This window comes from Oryctolagus cuniculus, chromosome 16 (genome assembly GCF_964237555.1).
Source record: "Oryctolagus cuniculus chromosome 16, mOryCun1.1, whole genome shotgun sequence".
Taxonomy (NCBI): Eukaryota; Metazoa; Chordata; class Mammalia; order Lagomorpha; family Leporidae; genus Oryctolagus; species Oryctolagus cuniculus.
In genome coordinates this window covers 64,423,934-64,436,073 of record NC_091447.1, presented here as the reverse complement: position 1 = coordinate 64,436,073, position 12,140 = coordinate 64,423,934, and the positions used below count along the sequence as shown (strand labels likewise).

Sequence of the window (12,140 nt, the reverse complement as noted above, 5' to 3'; positions counted from 1 at the left end):
CCTCCTGGTCTCCCATGCGGGTGCTGGGCCCAAGCACTTGGGCCATCCTCCACTGCACTCCCGGGCCACAGCAGGGAGCTGGACTGGAACAGGAGCAACCAGGACAGAACCAGCGCCCCAACCGGGACTAGAACCCGGATTGCAGGCACTGCAGGCGGAGGATTAGCCTAGTGTGCTGTGGCGCCGGCCAGTCATTCACATTTTCACAGTCACTAACACTGGAAATATATTTGTGCAATTTTCAGGGAGAGCATACGTAATGAATGCTTTGGAAGAGTATTTGACAATAGCTACTATCAAAACAGTGATATGAATAATATGGGGTATCTCACTATTTCTAGTTGAGTAACAAAGTTTTTTTGTATATTAAATATCTATTTCATTTAAAAATATTCTTGGCAAAAATTTTCTAAAAATAAATATATGTGACACTGAGTTCATTTGTTTTACTTGTTTGACAAGTTTCACGAAATACAAAGTTCCTCTCATGAGACACTACCTTCCTTTATGGGGACAACTCACCTTAGATTTCTCCCCTGGCTTTTGTACTGATCTTCTGTGTTTGAATCTTCCCATTTTTTCCCTAAAATGCAGACCCAGAGAAGTGTTTATAAATGATCAGAAACTATAGAAAAATTATTAGTTTTTTTTTTTTTTTTTTTTTTTTTAATTTAGGCCCATGATGAGCTGCCACTAGGCCTAGTTTATTTATCAAACTATTTCTTTTCCACATTTCAAATCTTGGAACCTCACTGATGAACAAGAAACACTTGTTCTCTCATTGACTAAGTGAGGCACTAGCCTCATTCTTACCTATAGAGGCCAGGTTCCTGAAGGTTTCCTGCATCACATCTCTGTAGAGTTTCTTCTGCAGAGGATCCAGCAAAGCCCACTCCTCCTGAGTGAAGTTCACAGCCACATCCTCAAAGGCCACTGAGTCCTAAAACATCCCACAGATGTGTAAAGGAGGATACATGAGACTGACAGCACAGGGAAGCACACTCACTTCATTAAAAAACAATTTGCCTGCAGTTCTGGGTTCTCCAAACACTTACAATTTGGGTCACACGTACTTCCTCATTTAAAGCCACCAAGAACACATGGAAATTATTTCTATATTCCTACCATGTTCACTCAAGTCTTATTGTTCTCCATGACAGGAAACACAGCACCTTGCAGAACTTCCATGCATATTAAACACAAATAATCCTGTTTGCTACAGCCTGACATACTGTATGGCCCCCTGGTCTCCTGCAGGCACCTGCCACAGGCACCACACAGGGCCCCATCTCACTGTGGCAGTGGTGTGGCACAGCACACCCGACTTCATGCTCAGCACCCAAGTTGACAGTAAGACTGTTCTAAAAGGCCTCCAGTCCACGATCTAAGGACAGGGAATGGTGAAGTTAGTGCATACTTGGCACTACCATGGTTATCTCACAGTCTACACAAACAAAAATAGCAGTTTTGCTAATTTTTGAACTACCCACACAGATGAGTGTTACAGTAGCAATGCACAGGACAAAGAAACTGACAACCTTTTGAATCCTGTACAACAGAAAACAAAAGGAAATCAGGATACTACTGGGAAGTGAAGAGATTACTACCATATTTCCAGGAGGGGCCACTGGTAAATACTTGCGCATCATAGATGGGGTGCCTGGTTGGGTGCAACACACAGTGGTATGTGACAAAGATTCATCTTCTCAGAACATGAAATCCTATACTTGAAACAATTTGCAGAAAATATTCTCATTCTTAGTAGGAATGTTAATTTGGCAGATGTGGCATATACCCTGACCATCATGGACAGAGGCAAAGATTATACCAGCAAAGATACACTGCTGATTTTAAGAGAGAGGGATGACGACAATTTGTGAAACAGACAAACCAAAACTGAATATGTCACTATGGCAGGGAGGCTGGTGATGGATGGACAGTAAGAGACACATGAGAAAAACCTGTTGTCCCAACTTAGTCTTAAGAGAGACCTATCGGGTTCCAACAGAAGACTGTATTCCAGAACCAAAGCAGAGACAGTGTTTGATGACATGATTAACAATGTGACTATGGTTCCAATCTCCAAACCTCCAGAAAACATTCTACATGGGAGTTTTTCAGATTGATTATTTTTAAAATTTATTTCAAATGCAGAAAAGACAGAGAGAGACAGAGCTCCCATCTACTGGTTTATTCCCCAAATGCCCACAGCAGTCAAGACTAGGCTTGGCTGAATCTAGGAGCCAGGAACTTAGTTCAGGTCTCCCACATGGAAGGCAGGAATGCCATTACTGAGTCATCACTGCAACGTTCTGGGGTTCCGCATCAACAGGAAGCTGGAATCAGGAGCCAGGGCTGGAGCCTGAACCTAACTGCTCCTAAGTAGGATGCAGACATCCTAACTGGTATCTTAAGTACTAGGCCGGCCGGCGCCGCGGCTCACTAGGCTAATCCTCCGCCTATGGCGCCGGCACACCGGGTTCTAGTCCCAGTCGGGGCACCGGATTCTGTCCTGGTTGCCCCTCTTCCAGGCCAGCTCTCTGCTGTGGCCAGGGAGTGCAGTGGAGGATGGCCCAAGTGCTTGGGCCCTGCACCCACATGGGAGACCAGGAGAAGCACCTGACTCCTGGCTCTGGATCAGCTCAGTGTGCCAGCCCAGGCGACCATTGCGGGATGAACCAACAGAAGGATGACCTTTCTCTCTCTCACTGTCCACTCTGCCTGTCAAAAAAATAAATAAAAAATAAAAAAATTAAGTACTAGGCCAAAAAACCACCCTTAAACTGATCTTGATCTCAGTGAAAGTATTGAAGCAGGGGACTGGCATTGTGGTATAGGCACAGGTAAAGTCGCTGCCTGCAATACCAGCATCCCATATGGGCACTGGTTAGTGTCGTGGCCACTCCACTTCCGACCCAGCTCCCTGCTAATGGCCTGGGAAAAGCAGCAAGAGATGGTCCAAGTACTTGGACTCCTGCCACCCACGTGGGAGACCCAGATGGAGCTACTAACTTTGGCTTAGCCCAGCCACAGCTGTTGCAGCCATCTTGGGAGTAAACCAGTGGATAGATGCCGTGTGTGTGTGTGTGTGTGTGTGTGTGTGTCTTTCTCTCTGTAACTCTGGCTTTCAAGTGAATAAATAAATCTTAAAAAATCCGCATTCCTTATATATAAAAAAAGTAACATGAAGCAGGATGGGAAATATTTTACATAGGTGAACTGTTATGAATTTGACAGAAGCTCTGTTACTCTATGAAGATCAGCTGTGGGACTTGCACTGCCCTGTGGAATTTTTTTAAAAAAAGATTTATTTATTTATTTGAAAGGCAGAGTTAGAGAGGCAGAGGCAGAGAGGTTGGTCTTCCATCCACTGGTTCACTCCCCAAAAGGCCCAATGGTGGAGCTGAGCTGATATGAAGCTGGGAGCCAGGAACTTCTTCCGGGTCTTCCACGCAGGTGCAGGGGCCCAAGCACATGAACCATTTTCCACTGCTTTCCTAGGCCACAGTAGGGAGCTGGATTGGAAGTGGAGCAGCTGGGCCTCAAACTGGTGTGCATATGAGATGCTGGCACTGCAAGTGGTGGCTTTATCCACTACGCCACAGTGCTGGTCTCCTGTGGAATTCCTGAATGAGATGGAACTGTGGGTATTTTACATTGTTGGGAAGAAACTAAACCTTAGAGGTGAATATCCTCTAATCGTGTGTACTGCCAATAGCTTTCCTGACCTCCACATGCTGTTATGACAGGGAAACGAGTCATGGAAACTGCCTGTGAGTTTCTTAGTTTTCTTTTTTTCAGTACTACTTATAAATTATAAATTAAATTATAAATTAAAAAAGCAAATGGAAGGGCAAGGCATTGTCGTGCAGCAGGTTAAGCCACCGCCTGCAATGCCAGCATCCTATACAAGCACTGGTTCGAGTCCCAGCTGTTCCACTTCCCATCCAGCTTCCTGCTAATGCCCCTGGGTAAGCAACATAAGATGGCCCAAGCGCTTGGGTCTCTACCATCCATGGAAAAGACCCAGATGAAGTTTCTGGCTCCAGGTTTCAGTCTGCTCCAGCCTTGGCAGTTGCAGCCATTAGAGGAATAAACCATTGGATGGAAGATCTTTCTGTCTCTCTTCCTCTTTCTGTAACTCTGCGTTTCAAATAAATAAATAAATAAATCATTCTTTAAAAAGCAAATGGAAAAAATGTCTATCTTGATGAATAAGAATGTTAGCAGAGTGAAGACTGATAAATGGAATGACTCCTTATACGATTTTCATTACTTTGTATTTTTGTATTTTGTTTTGTTAGACTTCAATTGAGTATTTGGGAAAATGAACAATAGTTTTGTTCCGGAGGAATTTCTTGACAGTGTTTCTTCCCCCTAAAATTGACTTAGATGTTAAAATTCTGACAGTGCTTAAAAAATGAAAAATGCTTCAATTACAATTACAAAAGCAAAAAAGAAATATTTGCATTTTAAGACCAATAATTCTTTGTGAGAAAAACTGTCATCTCCTGCCTTAACATATTCAAGCACTCCATGAAATAAATACAGGGTCAAATCTCTATGAAGTTGGGGCTGGCGCTGTGGCACAGTGGATTAAAGCCACAGCCTGCAGCGCTGGCATCCCATATGGGCACTGATTCGAGTCCTGGCTGCTCCTCTTCTGGTCCAGCTCTCTGCTATGGCCCAAGTCCTTGGACCCCTGCACCCGTGTGGGAGACCTGGAAGAAGCTCCTGGCTCCTGGCTTTGTATCGGCCCAGCTCTGGCCGTTGCAGTCATCTGGGGAGTGAACTAGTGGATGGAAGATCTCTTTTCTGGCTCTACTTCTCCCTGTAACTCTTTCAAATAAATAAAATCATTCTTTAAAAACATCTCTATGAAGTTTTAATGCACACATATATATTGAAGAACTGTATGCCTTTTTTTCTAAATCCCACACTAAGGCCAAGAGGTTGCAGAAATCCAGTTTGTCACAGCATCCAGCTGGCCATGTTTGTCCTGAAGTAGTCAGATCCAGGGGTGGGCATTGTGGCACAGCAGGTTAAGCCATTGTTTGGGACACTTACATCCCACTGCAGAGTACCTGGGATCTAGTCCCACTTCTGCTTTTTTAAGATTTATTAATTTGAAAGGTAGTGTTACAGAGAGGCAGAGGCATAGAGAGGTCTTCCATCCGCTGCTTCACTCCTTAAATGGCCACACAGCCGGAGTTGTGCCAATCTGAAGCGAGGAGCCAGGAGCTTCTTCTAGGTCTCCCATGTGGGTGCTGGGGCCCAGGGACTTGGGCCATCTTCTACTGCTTTCCCAGGCCATACCAGAAAGCTGGATCAGAAGTGTAGCAGTTGGGACTTGCACCAGCACCCATATGGGATGGTGGCACTGCTGGAGTGGCTTTACTCGCTACTCTGGCACCCCCACTTCTGCTTTTGATCCAGCTTCCTGCTAATGCACACCCTGGGAGGTAGCTGGTGATGGCTCAGTTCCTGAGTCCCTGCTACCCTCGTGGAAGACCTAGATGGAGTTCCTGGCTCCTAAACTTCGGCCTAGCCCAGGCCCAGGCCCAGGCCCAGGCCCAGGCCCAGCCCCAGCCCCAGCCCCAGCCCCAGCTCTTCCAAGTATCCGTAGGAAGCGAATTAGCAGATGGTTTAAAGTGTCTCTCTCTTGCTTGTTTGCTCTAGCTCTGCTTTTCAACTAAACTATTCTGAAAATAGTCCTTTAGAGAAGAATTCATTTTTGCTTGTTTGTGAAATGTGCATCACAGACTTGGATTTCCCTTTTCTCCATGTCCCAACTGATGCCACTGGGAAGTAAGGGCACAAACAGAAAGAACACACGCACGGCAACCTAGAGCCCGACAAGAACCCCACAGCCATGAGCCACAGAGCTGCTTGCTGCCAGTTGTTAGCACATGTGAAGACTGTGCTGAGAAGCCAGAGCGCTCTTTGGCTTGTTACCGTCACGGTGGCGTATCCCAGCATTGCTAACCTCAAGGAACAACTTAAAAGTTGTAGTCTGCAAGGGAGCTCACTGAAGTCAACAATGGCTTGATGCTTCAGTTTGCCCATGATTATGAAATGCATAGAAGGTGCAGCAGTGGGGGGCGGCACTGTGGCACAGTGGGTAAAGCTGCCATCTGTGATGCCGGCATCCCACGTGGTTGTCGGTTTGAGTCCTGCCTGCTTGGCCTCCCATCCAGCTCCCTGCTGATGTGCCAGGGAAAGTGGCGGAGGATGGCCCAAGTGCTTGGGTCCTTGTACCCACATGGGAGACCTGGAAGAGGCTCCTGGTTTTGGCTGTTCCAGCTCTGGCAATTTGGGGAGTGAACAAGTAGACGAAAGAGCTCTAACTCTGCCTTTCAAATAAATAAAATAAATCTTAAAAAAAAAAAAAAAAAGTGGTGCAGCAGTGCTGTCATGAAATCTGTTCTCCAGGTTCAGGAGGAGGTGATTTCTAACCAGCCCCTCTAGAGGCTGCCCTCCCAGCTGAGCCCATGTGGAACTCCCACTAGGTGTGCAGTCATGTGACAGCCCAACATCTGAGCACAGCAATCCCTCACTGGGAAGCTAGCTCCAAAACCAGGGGTGTGGAACATCCAGCACCCCCCCCCCCCAATCATCTGGTCTGGCCCTGCCATGGCAACTGCAGGCGAGACTCAAAATTCAGTAAATCTACAGTAGGCTAATTTAAAAAAAATATTTATTTATAAATTATTTATGTATAACAATTCATTTGTTTGTTTATTTATAAAGGCAGAGTTACAAAGAGGCAGAGGCAGAGAGAGAGATAAATCTTCCACTCACTGGTTCACTCCCCAAAATGGCCACAATGGCTGGAGCTGCGCCGATCTGAAGCCAGGAGCCAGGAGCTTCTTCCAGGTCTTCCATGTGGGTGCAGGGACCCAAGGACTTGGGCCATCTTCTACTGCCTTCCCAGGCCATAGCAGAGAGCTAGATCAGAAGAGGAGCAGCCAGGACTCGAACTGGCACCCATTTAGGATGCCAGCACTGCAAACAGCGGCTTTACCCACTGCACCACAGCACTGGCCCTTAGTAGGCTAATTTTTAAGTTGATAATTTTGTATAGTACTCAAATGACGTTATAAATGTCCAAATGGCCCTTGGCAAAAAAAAGTGTTTCTCATCTCTGCCTCAAATGCTGGTCTTTGAAAAAGAACATTAACTAGCTGATGTCCATGTGCAGGCAACAGAGTCAAAGCTTCCAGACACCAGTTCTAATTCTAGAATTTACCTATCTGACAAAACAATAGAATATTCACTCCTGTCTAGGTGTGCGCGAGGAGTAAAATGTGCTGCTTGTGTCAGCCCTCATCACTCCTTGTACTATGGTTCTGTGGCCCTTGCTCAAAGTCCTACTACCCAGCGGGCAGAGGAGAGTTAGAGTTAACATCAGCAGGCCTGAGGCTGTTTATCCTTAGAAACGCCTGCTCACAAAGTTCATCCTCTGCTGGTTTCTGGGAAGTGGAAGCATGGAAGGGGCCTCATCTACTGAAATGACAAGAATGGCTCAGTTATCTAAACTGTTTACATTAACAATATGGTATATACACAATTCGTTTCCCTTCGGAGTCTGGATTTTGGATGGAAGATCTTTCTATGTGTGTATGTGTAACACTGACTTTCAAATAAATAATTAAAAAAAAAAAAGTAGTAAAAAACATACCACCTTACTGCTCCACATTCCTTTCCTGCCTGCAGGATTAATCAAGCGAACCAAGAGCAGCACACACTTCTCTTCTCAGACTCTCCTATCCTAGGAGGTTATCCACAGCTCTGCCTCTCTGATCCATAACCCAGGTAAGTTCAGTGTCAGGGAATTACACTTTCCTCTCTCTAAATTTACATTAAAAATGCACTGGGAACCAGCACCTTGGCACAGCAGGTGCAGCTGCTGCTTTGGAGGCTGGCATTCCAAATCCCATAACTGAGTGCCGGTTTGAGTCCCAGCTGCTTCATTTCCCCATCCAGCTCCCTGCTCCTGTGCCTAGGAAAGCAGTGGAAGATGGTGCAAGCACTTGGGACCCTGTCACCCATGTGGGAGATCCAAAGGGACTAGCCCAAAACTGGCTGCTGCAGCTATCTGGAGAGTTAATCAACTGTTTCTGTGTCTCTCCTCCTCTCTATGTCACTCTGCCTTTCAAATAAAAATAAATCTTAAAAAGTAAATATCCTGGAGGCCGGCGCTGTGGCAGAGCAGGTAAAGCTGCTGCCTGCAGTGCAGGCATCCCATATGGGCGCCAGTTCAAGTCCCAGCCACTCCACTTCCAATCCAACTCTCTGCTGTGGCCTGGGAAAGCAGTGGAAAATGGCCCAAGTGCTTGGGCCCCTGCACCCACATGGGAGACCCAGAGGAAGCTCCTGGTTCCAGATTGGCCCAGCTTCGGTTATTGCAGCCCATCTGGGGAGTGAACCAGCGAATGGAAGACCTCTCTCTCTGTCTATAACTCTACCTCTCCCACAAATAAATAAAATCATTAAAAAAAAAAGAATACTAGACAAAGGCAGGAAGAATAATCAAAGGTCTGTGGCCGTCCATGGGGCAGGATGAGGATGAGTCAGAGAACAGCAGGAGACTTACGGCTGCTTGAGGCCCACTCATGAGTGTGTGTACATGTAAATGTTCATGTGCACACAGATGTATATTTACATTCTTTTATTTTTGTTTATTTGAAAGGCAGAGAGACAAAGAGAGATTTTCCATCCATTAGTTCATACCCCAAATGCCCACAATAGCCATACCCAGGCCAGGTTGAAGCCAAGTGCCAGAAACTCAATCCAGGTTCCTCACGTGGGTGGCAGGGACTCAATTACTTGAGCCATCACCTTCTGCCTCACAGGGTGAACACTAGCAGAGCAGGACTCGAACCAGCACCCCAATCTACAGCTTAACCCCTGTTCTACAACGCTGGCCCCGGATCACAGTTTTTCTCTTTCTGTTTGGCTTATTTAACTAGTAGAAAGTCCCCATGTCCATTCAGTAGTGCAAATGGCAGCATTTCCTTTTCTCTCTCTCTTTTTTAAAGCAATAAATTGCATGTATAGATCACACTAAATTTATCCACTGATGGACATTAGGTTGTTTGCATATCATGGCTACTGTGAATACTGTGGCAATGAACATGGAAATGCAGGAATCTCTTCAAGATCCCAATGTGAATTCCTGTGGACAAATACTCAGAAGTGGGACTGCTGGCTCATATGACAGTTGTTTCCAGTTTCTGATAAACCTCCATGACGGTTGGTGCAAATTCCTACCAACAATTACCAGCGTTTCCAAATCCTCATCAATGCCTAAAAGACTGTAAATAGATTTCCCAGCTCAAAACCTTCCTGGCTAAGAGTATGGGATGATATATTCAAGGTGTTGAAAGAAAAAAAATGCTAACCAAAAATACTTTACCCAGCAAAGCTAACCTTCAGATATATAGGTGTGATTAAACACTCCCAGGGAACAAAAACTAAAGGAGCTCACTCCTAGAGCTGCCTCACTAACTTCAGAAGGGAACCCTTCAAGCTGAGACCAAAGGATGCTCATTAGCACCATAAAAATACTCAATCCATGTCTCCTTCCCGGGTGGCAGGGACCCAACTACTTAACACATCACCACTGCCTTGCAGGGTCTGTGTTAGCAGGAAGCTGGAATTGGTGGCACAGCAAGGACTCGAAACCAGCTGCTCCAATAAGGGATGGGAGTATCCCACAAGGCACCTTAACCACGAGGCCAAATGCCCACCCCTCACCATTTGTGTAAAGTGTAATGGTCACCCACAAAGGCAGGTGGACCTCCGGGAAGGTTGGGTTCAACAGGGTATCAAGAGGCTTGCTACTTCCTGAAGTGAACTGTCCAGGGAGAGCAGATCAGGCCACTGACACTGGTGTGACATGGCTCTGGAGAGCAACGAAAGGAGCCAGGCCTGGGGTTTACTCAGCTTAGTGGCGCAGATGGGGATCAGAGTTCACATACCCTGAACAGGACTGCATGAAGTAAACTCTGGCCTGCCCCAAAGCAGGGGGCGCCCAAGCTTTCCTGTCACCTTGTTCACGTGTGTGTATGTACGTACATATGTTTTTTTTTTTTTTTTGACAGGCAGAGTGGACAGTGAGAGAGAGAGACAGAGAGAAAGGTCTTCCTTTGCCGTTGGTTCACCCTCCAATGGCCGCCGCGGCCGGCGCGCTGTGGCCGGCGCACCGCGGCCGGCGCGCTGTGGCCGGCGCACCGCGGCCGGCGCACCGCGCTGATCCGATGGCAGGAGCCAGGAGCCAGGTGCTTTTCCTGGTCTCCCATGGGGTGCAGGGCCCAAGCACCTGGGCCATCCTCCACTGCACTCCCTAGCCACAGCAGAGGGCTGGCCTGGAAGAGGGGCAACCGGGACAGAATCCGGCGCCCTGACCGGGACTAGAACCCGGTGTGCTGGCGCCGCTAGGTGGAGGATTAGCCTAGTGAGCCGTGGCGCCGGCCACGTACATATGTTAGTACGCACGTTAGCACAGATGGAAAAGGAAGGATGAGGCTTTAGAGTTGTCAGCGGGCATTTGGCATGGCAGCTAAGACACTGCTCGCAACACCCACTTTCCATACTGGAGTGTCTGAGTTCAACCTGGCTCCCAATGCCCGCTCCCTGCTCACGCACACCTGGGAGGCAGCAGATGCTGGTTCAAGTACCTGGGTCCCTGCCACTCATGTGGAAACACAGTTGGAGTTCTTGGTTCCTGGTTCTTTGGCCTGGCTCAGCACCAGTCATTGTGGCATTTGGAGAGTGAAACAGAGTACGAGAGATTTGTCCATTGTGTTGTCTTCCAAATAAATAAAAACTAATCAAAAATAATTTTTAAATGCTACTGTGTGTATTTAAAAAAAATTTATTTATTTGAAAGGCAAAGAGAGAGGTCTCCATCCACTGGTTCACTTCCTAAATGGCCACGATGATCAGAGCTGGACCAATCCGAAGCCTGGAGCTAGGAGCTTCTTCCTGGTCTCCCACGCGGGTGCAGGGGCCCAAGCACTGGGGCCACCTTCCACTGTTTTCCCAGGCCATAGCAGAGAGCTGGATCAGAAGTAGAGCAATCGGAACTCGAACAAGTGCCCATATGGGATGCCAGCGCCAGAGGTGGCAGCTGTAACCACTACACCACAGCACTGGCCCCGTGTATATTTTTTTAAAAAGCTGTCAACAAACATCAAAAAATCTGGCAAGTAAGAGGCTTGGAAGCTGTCATTCCAGCCTTACATGATAAAAGTGAACAAACTTAAAGCAAACAGCTCTGCTTAGCTCAATCAGCACACTGAGATTAATGGACAAAGTACTCTCTCAAGTTCAGTAATTCACGAAAAACAAGTCTCAGAACTCACAAAAGCACTTCCCTTACCAGAACTGGCTTATTATAAAGGAAACAACTCAGGAACAGCTGAATGGGAGAGCTGCACCAGGCAGAGTATTGGCGGAGGCGGTGGCGATGGGGCGGCGTGGTGCTTCTATGCCCTCTCTTGGAAACACGGCCCTCCCAGCTGAACTGGGATTCTCCAGTTGAGAACCTCTCTGAATCCTATCATTTAGGGTTTTCAAATAGTGGATTCATCACGTTGGCATGAAACTCAGTGGCCACCAATGATGAATTCAACCTGTGGACCCTGATCTCTCTGGAAGGTGAAGGCTCGAGCTGACAGCTCCAAGTCTCTAATCAAGGCCTGGTCTCTCTGGTGGCCAAATCCCATCCTGAAGCTACCTAGTGTGGCTTGCCCAGGTTCTCATGCCAGGGGCCAGCACTGTGGTGTGGTGGGTAAAGCCACTGCCTGAGATGCCGGCATCTCATATGGACACCAGTCCCAGTGAAGGGAAAACATCAAGTAGGTTTTGTTTTTAAAGTCACATTCAGGGCCGGCGCCGCGGCTCACTAGGCTAATCCTCCGCCTAGCGGCACCGGCACACAGGGTTCTAGTCCTGGTGGGGGCGCTGGATTCTGTCCCGTTTGCCCCTCTTCCAGGCCAGCTCTCTGCTGTGGCCAGGGAGTGCAGTGGAGGATGGCCCAAGTGCTTGGGCCCTGCACCCCATGGGAGACCAGGAGAAGCACCTGGCTCCTGCCATTGGATCAGCGCGGTGCGCCGGCCGCAGCACGCCGGTCG

At 47.5% G+C, this 12,140-nt stretch overlaps 1 protein-coding gene across 1 annotated transcript in view; it reads right to left on the bottom strand.

Annotated features, from left to right (window-relative positions):
• LOC100350451 (zinc finger protein 208) overlaps positions 1-12,140 on the bottom strand; it is a 96,178-nt gene that overhangs the window by 64,223 nt on the left and 19,815 nt on the right. Inside the window, 3 exon segments of the mRNA XM_070059330.1 lie at positions 523-583; positions 814-940; positions 6,802-6,948. Coding sequence (XP_069915431.1) covers positions 523-583; positions 814-940; positions 6,802-6,948 — 335 coding nt within the window.